Here is a 13,326-nt window from a genome sequence, read left to right as displayed (position 1 = left end):
ATTCCCTGACTACAGGGAAAACACACAGTAGCCTTTATAATATTGGAGTTTATAGAAAAGACTTTCGGGTCTCTAACGTGTTAGGCAAATGACTAGAATCAGCATTAGTCTTTCATTTTTCTTCTATTAAAATTACCTATTTTCTGTGTATTTTGTTATGGTATTTCTACCCCCTCTTATTTGGTTGCTTGATTATATTCTGCATGTTCACAGTGATATTGGAGAAAAATGTCAAGAACAGGAAATAATGTGGGAATATGTTTGGTTGATACATGATGTAGATAAGTTTAGCTTCTCAAAAAGTCAGACCATTATACACCAGGATATTCTAGATTTACCTTAAATTCATGGAATTTCTACTCTAATTAGAGTTTAGCTTTAATTAACTAATTAGAGATATTTGTGTTCTTTCTTTTCTGCTAAAAAATAGTGTAGTCGGATTACGGTTAGCACCCTCCCTGAAGGAATAAAAGTGATAAAATGACCATCTGTTGTATCTGTTACAGAGCAGAGATTATCTGGGTTTCTTGGCCTCTCTGTGTATATATACTGATACAGTTATTTCATTTTCAACTGTGATTAAGAAAGTCTGAAAAGCACTCTTGACTTGAATCTTGGTCTCCCTGAAGTAAATGTTACTTGTAGTTTCCCAACTGGCATAAAGAGATATGTCAGCATTTGTTGACTTTAAAACACCTGTGGAAGAACAAAGTCAGGCACTTTCGCGCAGCCACTCCTACCAAATTTGTGTTTCAATCCCTCAGCATTGGAGGGCCCCCTTGTCCCAGTGCTAACCAAATCCATACAGTTTATAGGGATGTAGGTTTTCAGTTTTGTGGGGATATTTTCCTATAATAAATAATGCCCTCATTAAAATATATGTACATGTATGCCTTCTGTTCCTTGGGATGGTTTTTGAGATTATTGAGTTAAGTAATATGTCTCTTGAATAGGAGTTTGCAAACATAACAAACCTTGTTTGTTGTCGACTTGTTTTATGTTCCCATCTCCTCTACAGTCCATTTTTCAAGTCAGATCTACAAGCTAGTGTATTTGCTTTTTCAGTTGATATATTTAAAATAGAAGTGTTTGTGTCCATCTTGATTTAGGACTCCATTCTCTTTCATTTGCTCGGCCGGCAGTACCATGTTAGTTTATTGGTAGTTTATTTATTAGTGGGAGTATGGTTTAATAATCAGTTGGGAATCGCTATTCTTCTGGTAAACTTTGTAAATAAGTTTGTAAAGCTAGATATATATCTGTGTTCTTACTGTCCTTATTTCTGTCATTTCAAACTTTACTTTTCAGCCTAAGAGTTATTTAGAAAACTTTTTAAAACGTTTTCAAGTGATTTAGATTTTTGGGAAACTTTAACTTTTTTAATGTCTAGTTTTACCTATTGTTGTCATACCCCCAGCAATTTTTAAATCGCCATTCTGTTCCTCAGCTGCAGATGACAACAGATTTCACTTTTATAAATACGATAGAGAATATTTGTTGGGGAACATTGTTTTTTATGACATAATTATTTTTTGTACTTTGAATTTTCTTTTGTCTTCCTTCTCATTGTTGTATACTCTAGAATGTTTTAAACATTTTTGTCTTGCAAAAAAGGTGTAACCTTCCTTTTTGAAAAGAGTAGTTGGTCCCAGAAGAATGTCAAGAGTTTTCAGAATGTCGGCCTCCTCAAATCTTTTCTTTGTAATACGTTGCACTATCTCAATACAAAGCTTACCTGTAGTTGTTGTTTTAAATCCCTGTAATATAAAATGATGCATTTCTATTTGTCCTTAATGGAAATGAACAAATCCCCTTTCCTCTTTTCTCTAAGCTAGATCAACCCACTTCCTTTGACTTTGACCTTATCTACAATTTAGGTTAATAATGTACCCAGTATTGGATACTACTTAGGTAATTGAAAGCCTTCTAAAACCAGTGGATTGCTTTTTGTCAGATAAGTTGGATTTAAATTCTATGGATTTAAAAAAAAAAAATTCTGGGAAAGGCTTTTAGACCCATGAAAAAATATATCTTGCTTAATGCTCAGGGCTTTGTTATTTGGTTTGTTTTATATTTTAAAGTAAAATTTTAGGTTGTTGTAGATATTTTCCCTTATATTCCTAATTGTGAAATTTAGGTCCAATTTCACCTTTTCTTTAATAGTTGAGATTGAGAAAAATGTGTCATGAATTTTTTTTTTTTAACTCCCACGTTGTTTCTTATGTTAGAATCACCTGTGTGCCTCTTGAGACGCACAGCTAGAGCTGAACCTAGCGTTGTGCAGCACCTAGCCAGTGGCCTATCACCCTGAACAAATGCTCTTCTGTTTACCCCCTGATCCTCTCTGCTTTGTAGATCTCTGGAGCTCCATTGATGATGCATATGTGGCATCTGTGTCCATAATGACCCCTAAACCGCTCTGATTATGCACACCTGACACTCAGTGACAACTATGGAAACCAGAGCCAGAGCCTGGGGGTTACCTCATCCAGATTTAATTAAACCAGGGGAAAATATTATTGTAAAAATCTTGTTTCATTCATTCCCTGTCCTGGTTAGCAGAAGAATCTTGACTGTTAACCTCTTGATGAGGCATTTATTGGAGTATTGTAGAAAGATACTTGGTTCTTGTCTATTTTTTTCTTAAGACTAGTACAGTATATATTATATACCCATATGTATGCCTGTACTTTTTGCTGAACCATCTTTAGGTAAATTGTGCACATCATGGCATTCCACCTCCAAGTTCTTAAACCAGCTTATCTGTAAAGACAGTGTCCTGTTTACCCAACCTCAGATTTCTTCACCTATCTCAAATGTGTCTGAAGCAATTTTCCCTCCTCAAACCAGCATACAATTAAGATATGCATTGTTTTGTATCAGTTTAGATTGTTACCCAGAACAGTTATCCTGCCTCTGCACCCCTTTCTTTCCTTTTTGACACTGACTGGATTAAATTTAATAATCTTAAAATTTTTTCAGTTTATCATAATTGTGTCTTTCTAAGGTCAAACTTATTTTGCTTTTAAATTTCCTTTTTATAATACATACATTTTAAAATCCTGGAGCTTATATGCAGTTAGAAGTGTATTTTACTTATCGTTTAATTTTTTCAATTTTGTCTGAGCCTACTAAGAACCTCCAGCGAGTTCCTATTCACTGTTGATATTGAATTTCAAATGGTTAACAGTCTGATAAATAAATAGCTTTTGCTTGCCTGATGAACTTTATGAGCACGGGTCACAGTGTGGGTAATTTCAGTGCTTTCTTTTTTTTTCGGATCTTTATTATAGAGCAACGGAGGAACAAAGCGGCAAAAGATATCCCATCAAAATTATATAGCCTACCAAAAGCAAGTTATTCGGCGGAGTATGCGACATAGAAAAGTTCGTGGTGAAAAAGCTCTTCTTGTTTCTGCTAATCAAACATTAAAAGAATTGAAAATTCAGGTGAGGGAAATATAGCATTTGTTTAATTATGCTCTGAACTTGGAGGACCTTCACGAGTTTCTGCTTTGCACCTAAGTATTAGGCCATTGAGAGAGGGCTTTTTTGAGTTTAGAATAATGCTTGCAGGGTCACCAAATTAAAATAACTCTTTCTTTAGAAAGAGTTTCAAAATTTTCAAGATTAGCCAAGAATCTTTCTGTGAAGATGAAAAGTATTTTGGGGATTCTGAAAACTTGAGCAGGTTCTGAGTAGCTTTCCAATAATAATGAGAAATGTTGAGAGCCATTTAATTTGTTACGTGTTGAGGTTGTTCTTTTTTTTTTTTTTAAATAGCTACTTTATTTATTTATTTATTTTTGGCTGTGTTGGGTCTTCGTTTCGTGCGAGGGCTTTCTCTAGTTGCGGCAAGCGGGGGCCGCTCTTCATCGCGGTGCGCGGGCCTTTCACTATCGCGGCCCCTCCCGTTGCGGGGCACAGGCTCCAGACGCGCAGGCTCAGTAGTTGTGGCTCACGGGCCCAGTTGCTCCGCGGCATGTGGGATCTTCCCAGACCAGGGCTCGAACCCGTGTCCCCTGCATTAGCAGGCAGATTCTCAACCACTGCGCCACCAGGGAAGCCCGAGGTTGTTCTTTTTGAAGGTTCATTTTAGATCGTTCCCACTCTATCCCACCCGCCCCCTCCATTGCTTTTGCACATCAATGCAGTGGATGCATTATGAAAATGCCTCATGATATTGTTGTTTCTTGGTAGCAATACTAAAGTACTATAAATGAGCATGCCAATGGTACATCTCAAAACCCAGGAAAAAGAGGCTGATAAATTCAAGATGTACATGAAAAAAAATCTGGCCCCTTATCTATTTTAGTCACTGATACAGATCCCAAAAGTGGACCAAATTTCCCTCTTTGCTACTTTCATGTGGCATGGTTTACTGGTTATGCATTTTTCCTTGTTGCTAATATTTATCATTGTAATTGAGGAAAAAGTATAGGCTTCCTTTGAGGGTGTTATGTGTTCCAGATTGTCCCGGGAACAGTATTTCCCTTGGTTGAACCCATGGCTCTGAAAATAAATGTGTTGGCATAATATCTTTACTCTGTTATTGTAGCTTTTACATCTGAGAAAGCTTGTTTCTATCACCGGCTTTCTGCCTGTCAGTGGTAAACCTCGAACATTCAAAACCTTTAAATTACAAAAAGAGCCCCTGTGGATAAAGACATTTTCAAAGCCTGTGCTGCTTTTTATTGTGGACTACCCTTTTTAAAGAATAAATCAAAAGTCAGCAGAAATAACCTCTATCTATGTGCATGTTACCTGCACAAATGAGTTGCTAGAAGGCGGCAGCTATTCACAGGAAACCCCCCAAATGTGCTCTCCTTGGATGGCTCCTTTGCCGTGTCCCTCCTCTCATCTCCCATCCTTGCTTCGAGGACCACTGTGATCTAAACAGTCAAAAGAAAGGGCAGTGAAGTGTAATTTCCCTTCACTGATCCGTGGTGGTAGCTTTGAAAGCTCCCACTAGACAGGACCTTTTTGCCCAGCAACCTGAGAACTGTTAGAGTTGTGGTGGGCAGGCATGTGATCCTCAGCCAGTGGTGGTGGGTGACTTTTTAAGCGTGTAGTGCATTTTTTTTATGTTTCATGGAGCCTGTCCTCTAGGGTATACTACATTTCCAAGTTAATAGGATGGCAACTACACCCATTTATAGTTGCTTAATTCATCCACCTATGAGGCCATAAAGTACAATTTATCCATCTCCTTTCTGAGGATATGCTTGGTGTTTAATTGTCTTATTCCATTTTCCCAAAGAGAGGTTTTGAGTGGGTAGTATTGCTTGCTTTAGAAAGGAGGAAATTTTCCTTGTTTCATTTTCCTTATTTCCTGATTGCATTTCCTTATTTCAGCCACACACTCACACCCCCATGGCAAGCAGCATGGAGCCGCTCACCTTGTAGGAACGGAGTTTTCATTGTTCCTTTTATGCCCCACAGATCAACAATGCTGCACCCGCTTGTTAAACACACCTATAGAATGTTAATTCTTCTGAAGCATTCTCCTAGCATTTATGGTTTATGAATTATTATTATACAGGGCACAGGCCTCCATGCCTTTGGCCTGTTCCCTCATTCTGAAATACCATTTTCTCCTCACTAGTAAGCACTGTTCATCTTTCACAACATCTTTTCTGCAAAACCTGTCTTGGCCTTCAGTTACACAGCTAACTGCTCCTTTCTATGTGCTCCGCTAGGAGCAATGTGTACTTTCTGCCACCATCTTCACTGTTTGGTTTTGTCCTCTGGACCTCTCCGGGGTGGGATTATTCACTTTTATATTTCCAGTACCTAGCACAGTAGTCAACACATGGTGTAATAAATCTTCATGAGTTGTTGAATGAATTGAAATGTCCTTGTCTGTGCGCTCAAAATATAAAAGTATGAGCCTCCACCCCTCAGTGATGGAACTCGTGTCTAGAGGTATTTGCGGTTGGTCCAATGTTGTGTGGTGGTGCGAAGACCCTGTGCATCCCACTTAGGCGTGTGAACTAGCATTCCTACAGTCATGCAGCTGTGACATTGCCCACATTAAGTTGGTATCAGACACTTCCTCTGTAACTGTGCTTTCTTCTTCATGGGTCATATTTACTAACTGGGGCTGCTGCCTCTGCCTGATGCCCGTGTGCTGGACTGCCTTCAGTAGAACTGTCCCATCAGTACTTCTCACGTACCAGAAATAGGCTCATTGCTTCATAGACAGATCATTGATGATGTCAGTGCACCGTAGCTACAGATCCCTGTTTAATCAGTCTCTGCTTGCTTCTGAGGGCCTGATGTCCCTTTGAGAAGTCCAATTACGAATCTGGCCTAACAGTTAGGGAGGAGGCCAGTGTTGTTATCCTGTTGTTATTTTCCTGTGCACTGTTATTAAAATCACTTTTCTGGTCACGGTCTTCCCAGCTGGAAAGCTCTAGGGCCCAATTATATACACAGTTGGTTCAGGGCTGCTTGTTTTGTCTTTCCAGATTTTTCAAAGAGTAGAGGAATAGAGTGCATAAAAGGGTAGAAAGGTTTCCCTGTCACATGGCTATTGGTGTAATGAGATACATGTAATGGAACATATTCAAGGAGTATGGAACTCGGTTATGCAGCATAATAAAATGAATACTCTAGAATACACCCAAGTGAAGAATTAGAATGTATCATTGAAGGGTACCTATGTGTGCCTCTCTGAGCCCAACTCCTCCTTACTTCGCACTGGTATTTACTCCCTGGACGTGATAAAAAATTTTCCTGAATTTGAAAACAATGTTTAAGTATTATGCACAATAGTCTTTCTGAATGTATTCAATTTTTAAGACTTGGCTAGAACTGGGCTGGAGTATATAGCCCCTACCCTTAAGAAATTCATATTCTGGTCCCTAGAGGCAAGATTCGGTCTAAGAATATGTGACAGGGCCCAATGGCTGAATTTTGTAGTCCTGGCTGCTCACTAAGGGGATCAAAACGAGAAGAGTCCAGATAGCCTTCTGGTTAATTTAGAGATGGTCTTATGAAAGAATTTGGAATTGACTTGGTTATTAAAACGATGTGGAACCTGGGCATGATAGGGGTGACAGTGACGGCCTTGCTCAAGCCTTATTACCCGAGGAGCTGTCAGCCCAGCCCCACCTTCTGCTCCTTTGTTTTCTCCGCACCCCGACCCGTGGAGAGGTTGTCAGATGCAGAAGACAAGGTCCTGTGGGTATAATTGTCTCCTAATTCTCTATCAGGCCTCCTAAGAATGTTCTCAGATGTATTGGGATTAGAGTCTCAATAGGAATTTAGCAAGCGAGCTGACTGTAAACTGTTGTATCTTTTGTATTCTGAAGTCTTTTATTTCACCCTCAGAATCTATGCATTATTTCTTCAAATAGGGTATAAGTCTCAGTATTTTGCTTTATACAAACTTTGTTTCTTTTATATTGGCACAGATCATGCATGCATTTTCAGTTGCTCCTTTTGACCAGAATCTGTCAATTGATGGAAAGATTTTAAGTGATGACTGTGCCACCCTCGGAACCCTTGGCGTCATTCCTGAATCTGTCATTTTGTTAAAGGTAGGTAACAGCTCTTTACCTGAGGGATTCTAGGGATTCTCATGTGTAAACTGCGGGCAGTGGTGGTTACAGTTACCTCAGGTTCTCAGCAGGGTGTGGTAAGAAGCTTCTGCTGTGAGTTTTGCTGGCCTCTACATTCTCCATCTCTGGGTGAGCCATGAGAGACTTAGAGGAGGTCACAACATCATTGGGTCTTGTGGGGTTTTAATAATTCTTGTTTAAAATAATCTAGATTTAACCTCCTCCCTAACTTTTGGATCAGCGAATTACTTAACCGTATTTCTACTATTAAAGCATCTCCACCTTTCCTCATAAGTACAGGAAACAGACATAAGACACAAGGCTTGGCCACAAGAGTCAAAATACTTTTGGTTGGCTTCATGGGATTCTTGCCCAGGGTGTGGAAATTGGCTTTGGGGAGAACGGATTTAGGAGAGGTAGGTGTGTTTTAGAAAGTAGGGGCTTCTGAAACTTTGTCACAGAAGAAGAATCATTGAACCAGCCTCTTTAGCCCAATCCTGCCCTCCCTCAGGGCCTGATTTTGTCACTTTCCTTTGCCTCTTTTGTTTCTTTGTGGCTAGAAGCATGCCCCCTGCATGATGTGATAGAATATTTTTCAGGTTTTGAACTGTGAAATATATTTTTCATACCGTAGAGCCTCAATTGTGATCACATAAAGTTAGGCCCTGGAAATGGTCATGGAGACGCATATCTACCCCTACACACATACACACACACACACACACACACACACACACACACACCCCTCATCCTGCTACCTACCCCCTTCCTGTTTGCTTTTCTTGGAACTGTAGGTTCTGTGGAATTATTTTGAAAGCCTGTTTGGTTTGCTGAATCCTAAGGACGCCGTCTGAAATCCTAGAAACAGCCTGTGCAGTTAAAGCGTTTGTACTTCACATGGGCAACTAGAGTCCATATTGGTCATTGTCCTCTTGGCCCTTGCAGCTAATCCCACCGCAAGCTCAGACTCAGTGCTGGCTTCTGCCTTAAAAAGGACATGGGTATTTTTTTCTTGATGTTGAGGAGGGATGAAAATGTATTTTTAACCTAATTGGCATTTTTAGAGGACCATTCTGACTTGATTTCTGCCAACTCACGCTGTCATCACTGGCACCTTAAGTCATATCACTTAGATCAGTGTTTAGTAACCTCAGGGTATCTGAACCTTTCTGCATCTAAAGGTATTTGAGGAGCAGGAAAACAGTGCCACATCCAGTGTGCAGTCTGTGTGGTTATCAGGGTATTGAGTCTAGACCCACCATTGACAAGGCATCCTTTGTTAATCCTGGACATTGCCAACTCTGGCTTGAACCCTGTTTTCCACTGGACAGTGTTTGTACTTGTGTCTTGGAGCAACACACTGGTGGGCTCGGGACCAGCCTTCCGTGTGAGGTGGATGCGACGTTATCCTCCTCCTGGCTTCCACTCCCTTGTGGTTTTGAATTGTCTTCATTTGTTTTCTAGGCTGATGAACCAATTGCAGATTATGCTGCAATGGATGATGTCATGCAAGGTAAAGACCAACTTGTTTTGGGAATTTGCTGAGGAACTTGTTAAAGGAAGGTGGGATTATAGTTATTGATGCTTTAGTCTACAATGCTTTTACTTTTAAACTTGAACAAAGCTTCTACATGTTAAGGTAGAATCTTACATTATTGCTCTGAAAAGATCATAGTAAGAATGATACCTATGAAAATTTAGAAAGTGTAGAAAACAGTACTAATTAATTAATTTACCATAGGAAACAAATAAATGTAAGCCTGCAGGTGAAAGAGGTCAACAAAAAGCAAAGCTAATTCAAATTGCAGAGCCTCAGACAGGTACACAGGAATTGGATGCCCTAGGTGCCTTTGAACGTAAGAGTGGGGTCTAAACTTAAAGGCAGGTTGGAAGCTGTATAAGAAGTAGTTAGACAGCTCACTACCTTGCAGATCCTCACAGCCCTTCCCTCATGTCACTGCCTCTTCTCAACCTGTAGAGTTTGTTTCAGCTCTTTGAAGAAATTAACCTAGAAAGGTGATAATGAGGCCCATTACCTACCAAACAGGGAGACCACCCACCAGCTCTTTGTTCAAATACTGGCAGCTCGAGGGAAGGGATGATCCTCTGGGGAAACGGGCAATTCAAGAAAACAACCTACAAATATTTTTAGGAAGTGGTTTGTCTCCCAGGTACCCTTGGGTGAAGCCCACCACTGCCCACCGGACAGTTTTTAGGCATCTTTTTAGTGCCTCACACTTAAATAGGTGGAAATGGACAACTAGAGAGCACCAGACAGTTGAGCAAAGAGCATGAAACCAAAAGACGTCAATCAACAGACTGAAAAAAAAGGAGCCCAGGGAAAATAGACAACACAGGAAGCATAAGAAAGCTTAAAAATTAACTATAAACAATACGAGAGAAAGAGCAAATAGTCTATGTGTAAGGAACATTCAGAGAACAGAAAATAATTCATGAAAATAAAAAATGAGTGCACCAAGGGCCTGGTACAGTAAAGTACAAATCTAGGGATAAGAAGACCCTAAAAGCATCTAGAGGTATAGAAGGAAAAACCAGACACATTCACAGGATGAAGAGTCAGAAAGACAAACTAATGGACCAGTGCCCACAAGATTCTGAGGAAAAGTGAGTTTGAATCGAATTCTATAACTAGACAGACTTTATTTTAACGTCACACTTGATGGCTTTTTGAATGTAAGGCCTCAAATTTCTCTCACACACCATTTGCCGAGATACTCTGGGAGGGTGTGCTCTGTTAAATGAGAGAGTAAATCAAGAAAGAAGTCAACAGTGGAACCCAAAAACAGGGATCCAACATAGGAATAGATGCCCTAGAAGCTGGTGAGGGGGAAATTCCAGGACGGAAGCTCTGCAGCAGCTGTTGAGCACACCCGATGCAGATTGGAGCAGTGGGATGCAGGCTTTGGCACAGGATGTCCCCTGGGAAGAGTGGAAGTGATAGATGACTGTCTTGAGGTTTACAGCTCTTTCAGAGTTTACACTTGAATTGGAGATAGTACAGAGAAAATGAAACACATAAATAATGCAGTAGTTACCAACCCCAGAAAGACACAGTCATACCAGACAGGAACTCTAACCAAGGTACACCAGGGAGGTCAACTGTGAGCAGTATTACGGAATACAACATAATGTGAACATTGGAGATTAGCTTAACAAAAACTGTCACTGTGTCAGGACAGTGGTATGTACTTCCGGGGCAGGTGGTATGTAAGAGGTGGTAGAAGAACTAAATTTTTATCTTTCACTGAAATTATTAGATAGTATCTAAAATTATGAATTAGCAATATAAGCATGTTATTTAGAAATAACAGAGGTTAAATACCAGAAGTGGCTGCAAGGGCTGAAAGTGGTTCCTTCTAGAGTGTGGGAATGGGAGGGGGAGGGGGAGAGAGGGCGATGGCCACATGGTTTTCTCCGGCCCCCTCCCCCCATCATGCAAAATGTTGGCTCCAGTTACAACCCTTGTTCTCCCAGTATTTGTCTTTTGAGTGATGCATATGTATTGCTCTGACAGAAATAAAGAGAAAGATTTTCATTTGATTATTATCTATAACTTCAAAGGTAATGTTTATAGGTGAATAAGGTAATTAAAAGTTATTTTAAACTTTTCGTCTTTAGGCATTGAAGTGAACTTATTACTGTCGGTAGTGACAATCTTTTCAATTTGGAATTCTGTTTTTTTCCTTCCAGTGTGTATGCCAGAAGAAGGGTTTAAAGGTAAGTTACATTTGTCACGTTTTGTTCATGAATGTCAGAGTCATACTGTAATTTTCTATTAAAGTGAAGCCTATGATTTGATTTTAAAATTTAATTCCATCTGAGTCTCATGACTGAAATTAATTTTAGTTAAATGCATTTTTTATTCAAGCTTCTTCATTATCTGTATCAGCACTCAGGCCTTAGGGCCTCAAATAGGGCCTGTGTGTTAGACGTATCTACTGCCAGATGTCCATTCTGCTTTTTCTTTCTCATTTCGTGGGGAAGTTGGGGAATTAGCTAGTGGCATTTTGATTTTTATACTTAACCTTTTCAAGTTCCTCCTGTCAGTCCCATCTTAGAGCAAAACAGTTTGTATGTAACTGATAAGAATTAGAGGAGAAGAATTTGCTGAATTATATTAGGTTCAGTGAAGAGGTATCATTGATCTATTTAGAATTAGGCATTTCTTGGATTATTACTTTAAATGGATAAACGGCAGTGCCTCCTACTACATCTTGGCCACTATTGTTGTGCACATAGTCGAATCCAGACCTTTGACATTTACAGATTTAACTGTTGCCAGTTTGATTCTTTGTGGCCTAGTCCAGAGATCCATGACAGGTTGCAACTTTGCCCAAGAATGAGGTTGAATCGAATACCAGGGGTTCTTTGCTAAAGCGAACAAGTGAGCCAAGCTACTGGCCTAAATAAAGCCTCCCTCTCAGTGCGGCTTTTTGTCTACACGTTCCCACTACACAGAAACTCCTGATGTGGTTAAAACAAAACAAACAAAGCAAAAAATTTCTTTATGAAAAATGGCCATCAAATGAAAGCATCAGTAAAATCTGATTAACTTGTGTGAAGATAACTAATAGGAGCCGCGTGGCTTTCAACAGGAATGTGCTTTAGCCGAAAACCTGGAGTCTGTTGATACTTTTTCTTATCCTTCAACGTCAAAAGGCTTCTGCGCTCATTTATTAAGTTGGATATTCCCTGTTGGTGATGCGTTCTTGGCAGATGGAATATATGAACTCTTACCTTGCAGTTCACAACTGTACCTCCACATGTGTTTCTTTTCCCAGGTACTGGTCTTCTTGGACATTAATCTTTTTGAACATTTGCTGACTGCTAAGAAATGACCAGAAAGGAAGAGGAGTTTGACATGTTAGGGCATTACAGAAAAAGTGGATTTAAGAATTAAACCATTACATGACTCCTCCGCAAGGCAGAAAACCATTCAAAAGTGACTGTCCCCAAATGCCTTATGTCAAAGCAGATTGCACTGAAGGCCATCAGACTTGAAGGAAATGTTTCAAATTTTATATTTAAGGGGGGTGGGGGGGGGAATGGGCAAGTAAAGACTGAAGAAGTTTAGTAGCAGTATCAGTAAATCATGTTTACATATGAGATTTATAGGCATGGGAGGGAATAAAGTTCTGTTATATTTCCTTGCTTGAGTTTCATACCAGATGCATTGGTCCATAAAGGATTTGTATGACAGGAGATGGGACAACATTCTGCTCTGAACTAAAAGTAATTCTTTAGAGACATAACCTGCTTACCAATACCTGTCTTTGATTCATATTTTACTTTCAATAAAGCATGAAAGTGAAGAACTTGCCGTAATTGTGGAAAAGTGTCTTCAGATTAGATTCCTCTCCGTGTCGGCTCCAGTGCACCCGCCTCACATCCTGCCCGCTGGTCTCTGACTTAGTGCTGGGAAAGGAGGGTGCACCTGCGTGTCTCCTGCAGTGAGCCAAGGGATTGTGTCTCACTTTTGTCTTCAAAGGCTTTTTACTTCCACGCATTTCAGAAAGGATGGCGAACGTATTACATGTCATAGCATCCTCCAGTTTTGCTATTATTAAAAAGTGGGAAATCAAATACACCTTGCACTTTTGAGAAGTCTGACCACCTTTTCTGAAGAGTAAAATGGCCTGAAATACATTTGGAAAATAACACGGGTTTTTATATAAAATTTCTTCTTCCCATCCTCCAAGTCCGCCATTTCTTGGATCTCACTTCTCTTTTTTTGAAAGCAT

At 39.8% G+C, this 13,326-nt stretch overlaps 1 protein-coding gene across 8 annotated transcripts in view; it reads left to right on the top strand.

Annotated features, from left to right (window-relative positions):
* The window catches only part of USP48 (ubiquitin specific peptidase 48), a 72,192-nt gene extending 59,460 nt beyond the window's left edge, over positions 1 to 12,732 (top strand). For all 8 annotated transcript variants that reach the window (XM_036845901.1, XM_036845918.1, XM_036845908.1 and 5 more), the window contains 5 exons: positions 3,294 to 3,449; positions 7,418 to 7,543; positions 9,029 to 9,077; positions 11,276 to 11,302; positions 12,367 to 12,732. In XM_036845901.1, coding sequence (XP_036701796.1) covers positions 3,294 to 3,449; positions 7,418 to 7,543; positions 9,029 to 9,077; positions 11,276 to 11,302; positions 12,367 to 12,389 — 381 coding nt within the window. In that variant the 3' untranslated portion in view covers positions 12,390 to 12,732. The remainder of the gene's footprint in view (positions 1 to 3,293; positions 3,450 to 7,417; positions 7,544 to 9,028; positions 9,078 to 11,275; positions 11,303 to 12,366) is intronic.
* The last annotated feature ends 594 nt before the right edge of the window (positions 12,733 to 13,326 follow it).

This window comes from Balaenoptera musculus, chromosome 1, assembly GCF_009873245.2.
Source record: "Balaenoptera musculus isolate JJ_BM4_2016_0621 chromosome 1, mBalMus1.pri.v3, whole genome shotgun sequence".
Taxonomy (NCBI): Eukaryota; Metazoa; Chordata; class Mammalia; order Artiodactyla; family Balaenopteridae; genus Balaenoptera; species Balaenoptera musculus.
The sequence above is the reverse complement of the archived record's forward strand: the minus strand, read 5'-3'. Positions and strand labels throughout refer to the sequence as shown.